The sequence below is a fragment of the Syzygium oleosum genome, unplaced genomic scaffold, assembly GCF_021117445.2.
Source record: "Syzygium oleosum isolate NSW1041296 unplaced genomic scaffold, Sole_v2.1 Sole_v2.33, whole genome shotgun sequence".
Classification (NCBI taxonomy): Eukaryota; Viridiplantae; Streptophyta; class Magnoliopsida; order Myrtales; family Myrtaceae; genus Syzygium; species Syzygium oleosum.
Genome location: NW_026607517.1, coordinates 2,463,396 through 2,478,440, shown reverse-complemented (window position 1 = coordinate 2,478,440; position 15,045 = coordinate 2,463,396). Strand labels below are relative to the sequence as shown.

Sequence of the window (15,045 nt, the reverse complement as noted above, 5' to 3'; positions counted from 1 at the left end):
GTTGGATGAAATCATCGAGATAGAGTACCCCGGACCATTAATGCGGGTTGTGTTATTTAAGTGCATGTGGTTCGACCCCGTCAAAGGAATGAAGGTGCATACGAAATTTAATTTGGTTAAAATAAATCATAAGAAAAGGTATATGAAATATGAACCATTTGTGTTGGCACAACAAGCAATTCAAGTATATTATGCATCATATCCTAGTTTGAAACCCGACAAAGGCGATTAGTGGGGCTGTATGTAAAACCAAAGCATGAAGAAAATCGAGGAACACCTGGAAGGATACAAAGATATCAACAAGAGGAAGTTTGTAACGCGGTTCAAACCGAGGAATATTACATTCCTACTCTACGAGATCCATGTGGACCAACGATAGATGTAGATCTAACCGAAATTCGCGAATCAAATTTAGAAGGTGTTGCGAAATCGATTTTGAGACAGAGGATGATGAGGATGATGAGGATGATGATGATAATGATGATGACGATGATGATGACGATGATGCTCAAGAAGAAGATCAAGATCAAGACGAAGGTGAAGATGAAGATTTAGATTTTTGAGATTTTTTACTAATTATGTCGTAATTATTATTATTATTATTATTATGACAAGAGTTCATTGTTGTTGTCATATTTATTATTGTTGTTGTTGTCGTAATTATTAGTATTGTTGTTGTTGTTGTTGTTATTATTATTATTATTATTATTGCTATTATTGTTAATTAAACGTTATTGTCGGGAAAAAAATGAATTAGGCGTGTGTGGGCTAGTAAAAATGAAATTGTGGCTAAATCCGTGGCAAATTTGCGACGGATTTATCAATGAATTTCATAAAAAATGCCCACAATTCATTTTTTATGAAATTCGTGGTAAACTTCACGGCAAATTTGCCACGGATTTTGCCACGAATTTTAAAAAAATGGCCACAAACATGCCTAAGTAATTTTTTCATGAAATCCGTGGCAAATTTGTCACGGATTTTAGCCACGAATTTCATAAAAAAATGAACGTAGGCATGTGTATGGGCATTTTTAAAAATTCGTGGCAAATTTATCACGGATTTTAGCCACGAATTTCATAAAAATGAATTTTTGGCATTTTATGAAATTCGTGGCTAAAATCCGTGGCAAATTTGCTACGAATTTTAGTCACGAATTTCATAAAAAAATGAACGTAGGCATGTGTATGGGCATTTTTTAAAATTCGTGGCTAAAATCCGTGGCAAATTTTTTATAAAAATGAATTTTTGGCATTTTATGAAATTCGTGGCTAAAATCCGTGGCAAATTTACCACGGATTTTAGCCACGAATTTCATAAAAAAATGAACGTAGGCAATGGTATGGGCATTTTTTAAAATTCGTGGCTAAAATCCGTGGCAAATTTACCACGAATTTTAGCTACGAATTTTAAATAATCCGTCGCAAATTTCGAGTTCCCCGCCCTTAGTCCCAATTTGCCCGCCCTCTCCCTCCATTCTCTCTCTCTCTCTCTTTCGTTTCTCTCTATCAAATCAGATCTGCTTCCACTTCTCATTCTCCTTCTCCTTCTCCTTCTTCCCTCTCCCCCACACTCCCAGACCTCTCGCGCTCGCTAGGGTTTTAGGTATCCCCTTCCCCCCGCACTTCCTCCCGCGACTCCTCCTCGCCCGTGGCCTCCGGAGCCCTAGAGGAAATCGAGCCAGAGAAGAGCAATCTCCGATTCGATCCCTCCCGGAGCTCACCGTCCATGGCGATCATCTCCGACTTCGAGGAGGAAGAGGAGAAGCAACCTGAGGCCAAGCCCTCGGCCTCGTCCTCGTCCTCGGCCTCCTCCTCTGCCGCGGCGGAGTTCATCGCGAGGTTCGATCCGTCCAGGCCACTGGGGTTCATCGAGGAGGCCTTCGAGTTCGTGGCCGAGCGGAGCGATTTCCTCGCGCATGAGGCGGCGGAGAGGGACGTCGCGGCGGTGTTGAGGGCGGTGAGGGAGAAGCAGAAGCTGAGGTAGGTCGAGAGGGAGAAGGAGAGGGAGCGGGAGAGGGCTAAGAAGGCGAAGGCGGCGGCGGCGGCGGCGGCTAAGAAGGTGGAGGAAGAGAAGAAGGTGCAGGAGGTGGAGATGAAGGATGCGGAGGAAGAGAAGGAGGAGAAGAGTGGAGCGATAGGCAAGGGCTTTTGATTTTTCTTGGACAGTGTCGTGATTTGTTGCTTGCTACGCATGAGCGCGATGAGTGCCTGTCGAGACGCTGCTGGGGTTGAGACATCTATATAGCTTAGATGAGAAGTACATTACATAGTGATCGCTCATGATGTGGCTCTTTTCTCCTGCTATAGTTAGGCTGTGACGGTTTCGCGGCCGTAGTCATCTCTATAGCTTGGATGTTTTCTCTGGTTGGCTATTTAATGGCGATGGGCAGGGAAAATGTTTCATTCTATTATGCTATCGATTTCGCTAAAGTGTGGATATTCTTTGATGGGTACTTGCTCCTTTGTTCAGCAATCTGAACTCTCCCGAATAATTAAATTTCTCTCGTGTTGATCTCTCCTATAATCTGTTTAAGCGTGCATTGGCTTATTCAAGTATTCTTTTTTTTTCTGAGATGGAAGGTACTATTGCCCGTACTCATGTTGGTCTCGAAGATAATCACAGCACAGCTTCGAGTTTTGCTGTGGCACTTGGCAACAGCAGTTGGTCTGATCTTCCGTCTCCAAGCTCTTGGAACATTGATATTCTCGTAGATTCAATCAAGCAGCTTGTGAGTTTGACATTTCTGATTCAATCTTTGGCTTTAATGGTATGCGTATAGTACACTTTTAGAAGCAATTCTTTGAATACAGGCGCCTGGAATCAATTGGTTATCAGTAATTGAAAGCCTGGATCATGAAGGATTCTACTTGCCTAATGAGGAAGCATTTTCTTTCTTCATGTCTGTTTATCGATGTGCTTGTCAGGTGTGTTTGCATGTCTTGTCTAGTTTTTGGAAATTATTTTGCCTGATCATGAAGTTCTATTATGAGCCCTAGCAACTTATCTGCTGAAGTTTATGGAATCTTGAACTTGGGTTGTGCAGGATCCTTTTCCTCTCAAGGCCATATGTGGGTCTGTCTGGAAGAATATTGAGGGCCAGATATCATTCTTAAAATATGCTGTGTCAGCTCCTCCCGAAGCATTTACCTTTGCTCATTCTGCGAGGCAGCTGGTATGTGCTATAGAACTTGTAATCCTTCCCTTTATTGTTTATTTGGTTCTAATTATATGGTAAAATTCTGTGTAGGCTTATGTTGATGCGATATATGGTCATAAGCTCCAGCTTGGACATGCAAATCATGCTTGGTTGTGCCTTGACCTCTTAGATGTGTTGTGTCAAATTGCTGAGGCTGGTTACGCTGGATCTGTTCGCGCAATGCTTGAATACCCTCTCAAATACTGTCCAGAAGTCTTGCTTCTTGCAATGGCACATATTAATGTATGCAATTGGAAATGCATTGACACTTTTCATCGTTTGTCTTGATATAATCATCCTGAATTTGAATCTATGTATTCCTGTGCTTGTAGACTGTATATAATCTCCTGCAGTCTGAAGTCTCCCTTGCCGTGTTTCCCATGATAATGAAAAATGCTGGGGGTGTCGGCATGATCCTTTACCTCTGGCATGTTAACCCGATTCTTGTGTTGAGGGGGTTTGTTGATGCTGCGGGTCTTGATCCAGACTGCATGACTAGAATACTGGACATTTGTGAAGAGCTTAAGGTGAGAGACAGCCGGAAGTTTTTACTGATCCATCCTCTAGGATTTTTTTATGCATTATATTGCTCAGATACCCCGACACTTCTTGTCTTTGTCTTTTCCCCATTAAATGGCTAATGCATTAGACTTATTCACAGTGGACTACACCCTGCGTTTGCAAAGATGGGTTAAAAATATCTTCATGGATGTCTGATTGCATTCCTTGATAGGCGAGTGATCTTTACACTGTTGACCTTATTGTATGTTTTGCTGTCAGTGAACCTATAAAAACTGGTATTGGACTATCCTCTACTGAAAATTGTAGATAAGGGTCGAGATCATGTCTCCTTTGGTGCCCTGAACCAATGTAATGAAATGTATGAAGTGATATTAAGTTGCCAATCCAGCATTCTTATCACTGCTGCAATTGCTGGATTCCAGAAAATGCTCTGCATGGATCCTAGAAGAAGCAAGATGCTCTGCAAGAACTTCATGATCTTATTACCTCAAAGAGATCCCGAGCATGGCAAAATACCCTTGAGAGGATTATGTTCAAGTACATTGAGCTATGTGTTGATATGCGGAGGGGGAGATTTGCCAAGGATGTTCAAGTACATTGAGCTATATGTTCAAGTACATGGAAAATGTAAATGAATGTATTTCATTTTCATATTATTATAATAGTTTGATCACATTGAGCTATATGTTCAAGTACATGGAAAATGTAGATGAATGTATTTCATTTTCATATTATTATAATATTTTGATGTTCTTAAGTGCTTAATCAATGTTAAATACAAATTCTAGAAATTAATTTTGCTTTAAATTACATTTAAAATCGAATAAGAAAATGAAATACATTCATTTTGGTGGGTAATTTAAATTACCCACGAATTTTGCCATGAATAAGTTCGTCGCAAAAAACTGACAAAAAAAAAATTTGGTGGCAAATTAGCCATGAATTTTGCCACAAAATGTGTTCGTCGCAAATTAGCGATAAATTTTGCCACGAATAATTGGCAACGATTTTTGCCACAAAAATATTTCGTCGCAATTTCGTGACCAACAAAAAAAAATTTTGAAAAAAATAGCGACGAATTTTGCCACGAATACAGTTCGTGGCAAATTAGCGACGAATTTTGTCACGAATATATTTCGTGGCAAATTAGCGACGAATTTTGCCACGAATAAAGTTCGTGGCAAATTAGTCACGAATTTTGCCACGAATAATTAGCGACGAATTTTGTTTCGTGGCAAATTATCCACGAATTTTGCCACGAATAATTAGCGACGAATTTTTTTTCGTCGCAAGTTAGCGACGAAAATTGAAATTTTCCGTCGCAAAATTTTGCGATGGCCTATTAGCGACGAATTTTTTTCCGTCGCAAATTCGTTTAGCGACGAATTTTGCCAAATTTTTCGTGACAAAATTCGTGGCTAAAACCAACTTTTTTTGTAGTGTTCTCTTTTCCTTCTTTACTTTTTTTTACTATGGCTGTCGAGGGTCGCAGGAGGCCTCCTTGGTTACAGTAAAAAAAAAAAGGAAAAGAGAAGAAAAGAAAAGAAAAAAAATTTAAAAAAAATTTATCCACGTCAGCACCGGCCGTGTCACGTAGAGCAGCTGGCGTTCACGTTAGCAATTTCCGGCAAAAATTGGCCGGATGAATTCAACTGGCAAAACGTGGAAAGGTTTAAGACCCAATTGATACAATTAAAATGTTTAGAACTAAATTGGTAAAAATGCAATAGGTTTATAACTTTATTGGTAATTTTTCCGGAAAAATTAGATGTGCACGACAGCACAAGTTACTCCACACGATTTGCTCCATCGTCCTCTCGTCCATGACGTGAAGTGCAAGGTGGGTTCGATTGCTTGACCCGACCAAATCAAATGAATGCAAATCGTTCCTCACGTATCTTGGCCGTGAATTCTTTCGGACCAGAGGCAGATGTTTTCTTATCATGACAAAACAAACTAAGCTTAGTCGAGTCCGACAAAATATTTTTTCGGACGACCAAGGGATCGCATGTTCGGAAATATAATGAAGCAGAAGACTCGATTTTAGTTGACCATCATATGAAATCGGGTCTCTTGCATTATATCATTTGCTTGGTTGGCACACATGATGACAAGACAACCACTTATTTTTAACTGCTTGATACGTCACTAATGCCACGAATTGCAATTTGCAAATCAACCTTTTTTTTTCGCTCTCACTCGATCTTCACAGCTCAACATCATGCGTGGAGCGTATCTCCGACCATCTTGCATATGGGTACTTGCTACCTCATATATAGAGACGTCCTGACTTCCAATACGCTCATCAACAACCTCGGATCTTTTGATTTTCGGATGGATTCAATAGTCACGGCTCAAACAAAATATTATGCATACATGTGTGGACCCTTGTAGTAATAATCCTCATAGATGATAGCTGTGTTGGTCATGAGCTCTAGGAATACGTGACACTGTAATTATGATACGGCCCATTGAAGGTGATTCTAAATCATAATATTTCACGTGTGAACCAATGATGATGGTAAAACACCGTGATGATTTATACTAGCAAACAGATTGTTAAACCGATTCAATGACGAACGAGTTACTTTATCAACCAAAACTAGCATTGAAGGGGCAATAAAAGGAAAAACCGATATTTAATTCTAGCCTAGGTTTTATCCAATCACCTAGCCAATAAGATATATAGCATACAAAAAATCCCTCAAATTTCTTATCTCATCCTATCCTATCTCAATCCAAATCCTTGTCCTGGTGACCAAAGGCAACGTTAATCACGATTGCCGAAAACGAATTTACTCACCCGGGGGGTTAAAATCAATCTTGACTATTACACATGTTAGGCAAAATCTATCGAAGTCGCATGATAGAATTACTGATAACTAGACGGAGCCTGCGCAGTGTTACACCGAACTAATATGCTTGATATATAATCAAAGACATTAATAGAGAAATTTTTTTGACAAATTATATAAATGACAATATGAAAATTAGCAATTTTATTTCTTTATACAAATTACGGCACATAAATGCATAATATCTATTTTAAAAATACTGCAAATTTAGATAATCTTAAAAAAGGGGTTAATACCAAAAAATAACTCAAAATTGGTACATTCATAATAAATTTACTCCGAATTAATTTTTTAATCATCAAAAATTCAAAATCGATACACATACGATAAATTTACGGCCGGTTGCAAACGAACGGCCCCTAACAAGGAAAGCTCCACCACTTACACGAGGATGCGACGTGTCACTCGATTCTTGAAAGTTCACGGCGGCTGCCTGGGAGCGTTCGTAGCGTACGATCCCTCTCCCCCAGGAACTTCCAATTTGAAAAAGAGACAGAACACAGAGCAGGGCGTAGGACGAAGGAGGGACCGACCGAAGCCTTTGAAAGTGCCCACAGGCCACAGGCACAGGCACTCTCGTTTGAATGCAAATCTCTCTCTATCTCTACTGAACAGTGAACACCAACTCTAGCTCCAGGAGAGATCAGGGAGCGCCATCCCCGAAGGTGAATGGAGGCGATCAGAAAGCAAGCCACTCGACTCAGAGACCAAGTCGCCAAGCAGCAGCAGGTTCTCCCTCTCCCTCTCCCTCTACCTCTCCCTCCCTCTCTCCTTCCCTCTCTGAAAGCTCGCCGATGACGTGGGTTTTGCTTCCGATGGTGCGGGGACTGGCCATTGCGTTCTCCCTCGGCTTGTCGCTGCCGGAACGCGCGGAACGCCACGGATTCTGGCTGCTTTCGTGCCGTCTTCCGTCCCGATTGGACGCATTGCAGTGGGAACCTGTTTAGAACGTTGCGTTGGTAGCGGGCTGTTGATGGGCCGGTGTCTTTGCGTAGTTTTGGTTGAGTTTGCGTTCGTCGGTCAGCGTTAAGCGTCGGATCTAACGGACGGAAATGTGTGTCTCTTGATACGTTTGGCGTGAGGACTAGGAAAACAAGTCGGTGGGAATGTGACCGATGAAGGTTGACGGCAACCCTTTAATCGGTGTGAGCACAATCTTGACTCGACGTGTGTTTTCAGCAGAAAAACTATGCTAGGGACAATAGATGATGCAAACTGTTGCTTTGGAGGAGCACTTTGTAATTTTTTTTTTTTGAAGATAAGGATGAACGTGCAGCTAATAGGATATAGGGTTGCTGCTCGGGGATGCCGACCTTGTGGTGTATTTTTGTCTTCGCGCTCTATGCGGGGCGCAGTGTCTAAATGCAGTGGCAAAGATTGGAGCATGCCAGGAGAAAGGCTTGGAGAAGTCAAAATTGTCTCTGAAAATAACCCTCTTGTGCGTAGTCATAATCTGTCTTGTCATATATAGGTTCATTAGGACTAGAAAAATTGCATAATCTGGAAGAAACCTGGGGATATCCACGGGAATCATATCTAATTCTCCAACATACCGATGCCATTTATCCATAAATTTTTCTTTTCACTCTAGGGAAACAAATGCTTTGTTTTCGTCTGATTGAATTGTGCTATGTCATTGTCCAAGTCTCTAGTTTCTTTAGTGCACATGCTACATGTGTATCCTTTGACGAGAGGCAGCATTTAACCATTTTAACTATTACATTAGGCTGTCCTCAAGCAGTTTGGAGCAGGGGGATATGGAGGGTCAGATGGCATGATCACCAATGAGGCAGAACACCAGCAACATCAGAAACTTGAGAAGCTTTACATATCAACACGCACTGGCAAGGTATTCCCTCTTAACAGTTATGACTTTTTCCATAGTATACATACCCCCTAGGGAGATAAGGCTTGTTCGTTGTTGCATTTTTCTGTATATCCAATACATTAATGGTCAAATTCATGTTCCAGCATTTCCAAAAGGATATTGTACGTGGAGCAGAAGGATACATAGTTACTGGGTCAAAGCAAGTTGAGATTGGTGAGTTTGCAGCTTTACTTTTAGTCTTCGAATTTTTTGGATTTCTGACTGATTTTAGCACGTGTCAATTTTGTGCATGTGTATCCTATTTAACAGGAACAAAATTGTCCGAGGACAGTAGAAAATATGGTTCTGAAAATACTTGTACCAGCGGTAGTACTTTAACAAAAGCTGCCTTAAGTTATGGACGGGCTCGTGTTCAAATTGAGAAAGAGCGTGGGGATCTCTTGAAAGCTCTAGGGACACAGGTTTGGCTAACTTATTCGCTGTTCACAGATTATGCTTATATAAGCAGGTTGTGAATCATGACATGGAGCCTGCGGAGTTGTGTATTTAAAACTATTGTCGTTTTTTCTGGGTTTCATGTATGGAATAAATATTTTTTGTAAGGGCTGTGTAAGTCTTGATGTGCTTCCAGTAAAATCATGAAGACAAGAAAGTTACTTTATTTGTGTAACTGCTTTTTGTTACAATAATATCAGATTTTAAGAGTGTCTGAAAATCAGCTTCTATATTGTTCTGCTTCTTTAGCTTCACTTCATCTGAATTCGTATAGAAATTTTAGATGCAGAGTCCACTTTTGAAATTCTCATCTATGTTTGACATGCGTGGCGATAACCTGATTTTCCTTACCTTTTTATAGCACTTATTGCTTCATTTTATAGGTTGCAGAACCATTAAGAGCGATGGTAATGGGATCTCCGTTGGAAGAAGCACGGCATCTTGCTCAACGATATGACAGGATGAGACAGGAAGCTGAATCCCAGGTATTCTCAAACATGTTCTCATCCTCAGTAACCAATATATATGAGCTCTTTCTTGAAGCAACTTGATGTCAATACTATTTTTAGTAAAAGATGCTTTGTATGCTTTCTAACAGCATCTTTCCTTATACAAGCGCGGAGTTTCTCTTTTACTTCAGATAAAGAGCAGACTTGCGTTAACATGACACTAGAAAATGTGAACTGAAGCGTTCCCTGGAACTTAGACAGGCTATTGAAGTTTCCAGGCGCCAAGCAAAAGTGAGGGAAACTCCAGGAAATGCTGAGAATGCTACGAAACTGGAAGCAGCAGAAGCAAGGCTGCAAGATCTCAAGTCAAACATGGCAGTATTAGGGAAAGAAGCTGCCGCTTCTATGTCTGCTGTTGAAGCTCAACAACAGAGGTTAACACTCCAGCGACTTATTGCCATGGTAGGCCCTTTGGAATCTGACAAGGACCTGATTTTTTTATTTGCTTTTGTTGTTAAAATCAAACGGAAATCTTACCTCTTTTTCTGGATGAAGGTTGAAGCGGAGCGTACTTTTCATAAGAGAGTTCTTCATATACTTGAACAGATTGAAGGCGAGGTATACTTGTGTTTTCCCAACCTTTTCTTACCTTATTCTTAGGTGTGTTGATTGATCTAAGTTAGGATGATTTCTGTTTCTTTTCCTTTAATTGACAGATGATGTCAGAAAGACAACGTATTGAAGCGCCTCCTAGCCCGAGTTTGGACAACATGTGTGCACCTCCATCATATGAAGAAGCCAATGGCATCTATGCATCACATATGCAAAATGGTTCTGCTGATAGAATGAGTTACTTTCTGGGAGAGGTTTGTGAATGACAGGAAAAGGCGTCACTTGATATCCTTAAACTATTGTTATTGAATGAAAGTCTAATAGACATCTAATTTCTTGTAGGTTACTCAGCCATATCAAGCTGAATCTGATGTAGAGCTGAATCTATCAGTCGGTGATTATGTCGTCGTCCGAAAGGTTTACTGCTTGCCCAAATATATATAGAGTATTAGTCGATTGGTTATTCTAAAATTGATTGTTTGTTCCTGTTAGCTTAAGACGTCTCTTAACCCATCTAATTCCACAACACATTTGGTTTATACAAATTCAATTAAATACCTAAGATTAAGATGATAACTTATGTTTGCGGTTGAGTTAGCGACTGTCTTTTTATGCTTGCACAATCAGATTGTCTTTTTTCATCATGTTTATCCATTTTTAGTTTGCTTATTTCCCTACTGAGGGTGTCAGGTAGGGGCCGAGGGTTAAATGATGTTTGTGTATGCTATAGGACTTGTATGATGTGGCATTGCTGTATTCATTCTGAAGTGCAGCAAGCAGATTTTGGCTGTTTGGAAAGGAAATCTCATTCAATAGATTTGGTTTCCAGATTTGGTTTCCGGAACAGGTTCATGTCACACACGCCCTGCCAAAAGATTTTTCCTTTGATGAATGGTCTAATATGTGAATGCGGCTTGAGTGACAACAGGATTAAAATAAGGCAAAGCTTTCACATTCGAAAGCTAAAGGTGTAGTCAAATGGTGTGTGGTAGAGGGTCCTCTACGTGGTCCTTGGGACTTTATCACTTTTATGTGGCTTAATTAGTGTAGGTAAGCTTAACTATCCTTTGACTTAGTAGTAAAACAAAGATTCATCTGAATTTTCTATTGAGGGGCTATGAATGATTCTAACATATTTTCACTGCTTATTTTTATCCCATTTCATCTGACAAGTACAGTTAATGGAATATGTCCATAGAATTGTTCTTTCCATTAACGTTCTTCTCTAGTGCTTGATGTGCCTATGTACGGGGGACAGTATTTTCCTCCCTGTGGGGGCCGATTGCTCAATTTTTTGCCCCTCAAGTTGATTTTTTCCTCACATCTTTTGATTCAACTATAGAAATCAGAAGGGAAATTATCTGTGTGCTCTTCACAGGTGACTAACAATGGTTGGGCAGAAGGTGAATGTAAAGGTAAAGCGGGATGGTTCCCATTTGGGTATGTTGAAAGAAGGGAGCGTGTTCTTGCAAGCAAAATGGCCGAAGTGTTTTAGATTTCTTCAGTATTCTTTTTGTGGGGATCAATGCTTTTGATATGTACGATATGTATTCTGGGGTATAATTGATGTGTTTGTGCAATCGATGGAACACCTAGCCTTCTTGTTGGGTCAAATTGATGCTCCCAGTTTGTGGAACACCTCAAATTGCTGTTGTGAGGGATCTGATCGGAGTGCTTATCGAGCGAGGGAACCTTTCTGAGCTACTGCTTTACATACTTGGGGTTGGAGTGTATCTTTGCTGTTGCTGAAATATGTCATGCTAGAACAATTAGAACATTTCGTGAAGTATGGATCTATTGGAACGTCATTGTATTTCATTGACAAGGATAAAGGTAAATGCAGAAAGTTTTATGTTAAGGACAGTTATTTTTCATTGACATGGTTAAAGGTAAATGCAGATAGTTTTATGTTAACAACAGATATCATGTCCTAAAGCGAAGGATATAAACTTTTTTAATTAGCCTTAACATGTGTAATTTGCACCAAATTCATCGGAGCCATCGAATGCACCAGGATGCACACGATCCGACCATCTCCACCAGGATGAACCTAAACGTGTCACATTGATTAGATTGTTAAGACCACGGTATATCACGAGCTATAGGAACACAAACCAAGGGATGAGCGATGAGAAGAGCAATCCCGGCAGCTTCGGTAATGTCCACTGAATTGTCCTTGCCGTTAACCACTTTCCAGTCGAAGCACTGGATTAAACCAGCGAGTGTCATTTGAATCACTTGTAGAGCCAGAGAGGTCCCGGGACAGCTTCTCCTTCCACTCCCAAATGGCAAAAGCTCATAATGTTGTCCCCTCACATCTATTTGGCTCCTTCCGCTTCCATTCATGAATCTCATAGGCACAAAATCCATTGGATTTTCCCAGTAATTGGGGTCTCTCCCTATCGACCACACATTGACAATGCGCCTTTGTGTTCACAGGGATGTCGTAGCCTCCGATTTTGCAGTGTTGAGTGGATTCTCTTGTGAAGAGAGGACCTGATGGGTGAAGCCTCAGGGTCTCCTTGACAATTGCTTGGAGATAGTGAAGATTAGGCACGTCTGACTCCTTGACCAGCCTCTTGTTTCCTGTGATGGTGTCAAATTTCTTCTCTTGCCTTGTTCAATATGTCGGGATGGTTGATGAGCTACGCGAGAGCCCACTGTATCACCCCTGCGGATGTTCCTGTTCCGGTTGTGAACGTCTCCTGCCAAACACGAAATCGAGGTTTTCATCACTTGTCCTATGATTGTGCAATTCAGCAAACGGCTATTGCTAGTGAACTTTCTATTTCTGTTGGGACTTCCATGATAATAACAGTTGGACTACTCAATGAAACTGCAGCATATCAACTTCTATTAATAACTAAGAAGTTAGAGAGAAACCATACTAAGATGAATGCTTTGACGCTCCCGCGACTTAGCCTCATGTCCGACTTTTCATCTTCCATTATGTCGAGCAGTACATCGACAAGATCCTTGTTACGCATAGCAGGATCACAATTCTTGTTCCTAGTCTCTTCATGCTCTTTCAAGATGCCTTCCATCATTGCATCTAACCTCAAATGCACATCCTGAAGCCTCTTCCCTAGACCTTGTATGTCCACATTTTTACAAAACCAAATATAATCCTGGAAATTGAACTTGCCGGTCAGCGCCCCGACTTCATCCACCAATGTTGTCACCTCACCAGCCTCATCACTAGTCGCTGAACACCTGTTGCTCATCGTCATCCTAGAGATTATTTTATTTGCAAGTGCCGTGAGCTCTTGGCCTACATCAACCGCCTCGTTAGCTTGGCTCTTCCGTAGCATTCCCTTCAAGAAACTCTCGATTTCTTCCTCTTGAACAGGAACGAATTGGTCTAGCGTCCGTCCGCCGAGAAGTTCGGTCATGCATATTTTCTTCATGAACTTCCAGTAGGGCCCGTAGGGAGCGAACCAAAAGTCGGCCGCTCCATAAGTCAAGCACCGGACAGCCACGGTCGAAGGGCGATTGGAGAAGGAGATTTCGTGGGTTTTGAGGAACTCTTTTGCTGTTTCGGGGGGAAGAAGCCACCACACATGGAACGGAGCCGAAGGACAGATAAAGCAACGGGCCGTAGCATCTTGAGAGATTATGGAGCGCTTGATGAGGAACCGGCCTCAGAAGATGAAGGTGTCCGATGATAGGAAGTCGAAAAGGCGACGGCGGGAGCTTATACGAAGACTTAGCCTTTGATAGGATGAACCTCACAGCAAAGAACGAGATGACCCAAACAAGAACGAGAACTGTGTAATCTTGGATGCTGTTTCCCATTGCCGAACAGAAGAGTATCGGTCTTTCGTGACCTGATGAGATCGAAATGAAAGGAGACTAAGCGTTGGTTTTGATGTCAGCAGCAGGAGTGGTCCTTAAAACAAGAGGTTTTCTCGTGTGTATGTCATCAGAAGTATCTCAAACTCTCTTGTTGCTAAGAAAAAACTAAGTAGATTATTGTGCAACGAGACGCCTTCATTGGTTTCCCCGATGTTCTTTGACCACTTCCTTTTGGCATGCAATCAGTTTCCCATGTTTTTCATGCCCTTTTCGTTCTTTGGATTGAAGCTACCTGATCCCGGAAAATGGGAAAAAGAATCTTATTCGCCACATCCACATTTACAGAAAATGTATGATTTAGAAATATATTTTCATCGTTTACAAAAATATTTAGATATGAAGTATTGTCGATAATGAAAATATTTTTTATCGATCAATTATTTCAAATGATACAAACAATCATTTTCAGAAAAATATTTTTAAATCATTTATTTCTATGGAGTCTCAATCTCCAAAAAAATCATTCCAATTTAACCATTCAAAATATATGTAATTTGATCGTAGATAATTGTAGGTTAAATTAGCCGTTAACATGGAAGACTAGTTGACAGTCGTCCACACATATTTTGGGCGTTCAGTCGTCCATCAGTACTAGTTGACAGTCTTTGAAAGTAGAGAAATTTGGGCGAATTACATTTCCCTCCCATATTTTAACATTTGTTGCAAATTGCCCCCTTGACTTTTCAATTTTTACAATTTTCCCCTAAAACCTTGAAATCGGTTGTAATGTTGCCCCTAACGTTGACTCCGGGCCTCCGGCCATCTTTCTATTGCAGTTCCGATCATGTGCTTGTCACGTGACTAATCCGCTCTCTTATGTACAGTAAATCTCTCCAAGAAATAGCGAATTACATTTTGCCGTCTGGGTTTTGGCACATGTGTTGAGTTACCCCTAACTTTCCAACCTTTTTTCAATGTTTCCCTAGAGTATTAATTCAAAGCCACATCGACATTGATCTTGACAAGTTTTTGCCTTTTGGATCTAGTCTCCTCTCCTTGGGAGATCGACTTTGGCTATCTAAGGAAGAACGTCCTGCCGTCACGTGACACATGCGTGTGGCTATGGCATAGTCTACCGATAATGCAATTACCACGTGCTAGACCGCTCCTCCCCATTTCTCTCTCTTTAAATTTCTTATTTATATAATAAAAATTATTATATCATTTCTTTTGATTATAAATATTTGGCTCACACAAGAACTCCTCAAAGTGGAGTATGTATAATGATTT

The 15,045-nt window shown here is 40.8% G+C and overlaps 2 protein-coding genes and 2 pseudogenes across 4 annotated transcripts; 3 read left to right on the top strand and 1 right to left on the bottom strand.

The window, feature by feature from the left end:
- Positions 1 to 1,519: 1,519 nt before the first annotated feature.
- On the top strand, positions 1,520 to 2,169 carry LOC115669567 (protein BOBBER 1-like; annotated as a pseudogene).
- A 391-nt stretch (positions 2,170 to 2,560) lies between these two features.
- LOC130135496 (uncharacterized) lies at positions 2,561 to 4,486 on the top strand. 2 transcript variants are annotated; one of them, XM_056304926.1, is made up of 5 exons: positions 2,561 to 2,731; positions 2,814 to 2,927; positions 3,047 to 3,175; positions 3,251 to 3,442; positions 3,532 to 4,486. In XM_056304926.1, the coding sequence occupies exons 1-5, from the start codon at positions 2,576 to 2,578 to the stop codon at positions 3,838 to 3,840; spliced, it is 900 nt and encodes a 299-aa protein (XP_056160901.1). In that variant the 5' UTR covers positions 2,561 to 2,575; the 3' UTR covers positions 3,841 to 4,486. The 2 variants fall into 2 exon arrangements, with proteins under 2 accessions (XP_056160901.1, XP_056160902.1); XM_056304927.1 differs by lacking the exon at positions 2,814 to 2,927.
- Positions 4,487 to 7,115: 2,629 nt separating this feature from the next.
- Positions 7,116 to 11,574, top strand: LOC115672413 (SH3 domain-containing protein 2-like). Of its 2 annotated transcripts, none has more exons than XM_030594216.2 (10): positions 7,116 to 7,305; positions 8,303 to 8,425; positions 8,548 to 8,617; positions 8,714 to 8,865; positions 9,283 to 9,384; positions 9,610 to 9,810; positions 9,904 to 9,966; positions 10,065 to 10,214; positions 10,303 to 10,377; positions 11,339 to 11,574. In XM_030594216.2, the coding sequence occupies exons 1-10, from the start codon at positions 7,246 to 7,248 to the stop codon at positions 11,453 to 11,455; spliced, it is 1,113 nt and encodes a 370-aa protein (XP_030450076.2). In that variant the 5' UTR covers positions 7,116 to 7,245; the 3' UTR covers positions 11,456 to 11,574. The 2 variants fall into 2 exon arrangements, with proteins under 2 accessions (XP_030450076.2, XP_056160900.1); XM_056304925.1 differs by lacking the exon at positions 7,116 to 7,305 and adding an exon at positions 7,871 to 8,014.
- A 462-nt stretch (positions 11,575 to 12,036) lies between these two features.
- LOC115672505 (cytochrome P450 93A2-like) lies at positions 12,037 to 13,808 on the bottom strand (annotated as a pseudogene).
- Between the last annotated feature and the right edge of the window lie 1,237 nt (positions 13,809 to 15,045).

Bases quoted from the DNA above. Each gene is read 5' to 3' on its own strand.
- LOC130135496 (XM_056304926.1), top strand. From the start codon at position 2,576: ATGGAAGGTACTATTGCCCGTACTCATGTTGGTCTCGAAGATAATCAC. The intron at 2,732-2,813 runs GTGAGTTTGACA...CTTTGAATACAG, and splicing joins TAGATTCAATCAAGCAGCTT to GCGCCTGGAATCAATTGGTT. The intron at 3,443-3,531 runs GTATGCAATTGG...CTGTGCTTGTAG, and splicing joins TTGCAATGGCACATATTAAT to ACTGTATATAATCTCCTGCA.
- LOC115672413 (XM_056304925.1), top strand. From the start codon at position 7,919: ATGCGGGGCGCAGTGTCTAAATGCAGTGGCAAAGATTGGAGCATGCCA. The intron at 8,015-8,302 runs GTGCGTAGTCAT...CTATTACATTAG, and splicing joins TCTCTGAAAATAACCCTCTT to GCTGTCCTCAAGCAGTTTGG. The intron at 9,967-10,064 runs GTATACTTGTGT...TTTAATTGACAG, and splicing joins TTGAACAGATTGAAGGCGAG to ATGATGTCAGAAAGACAACG.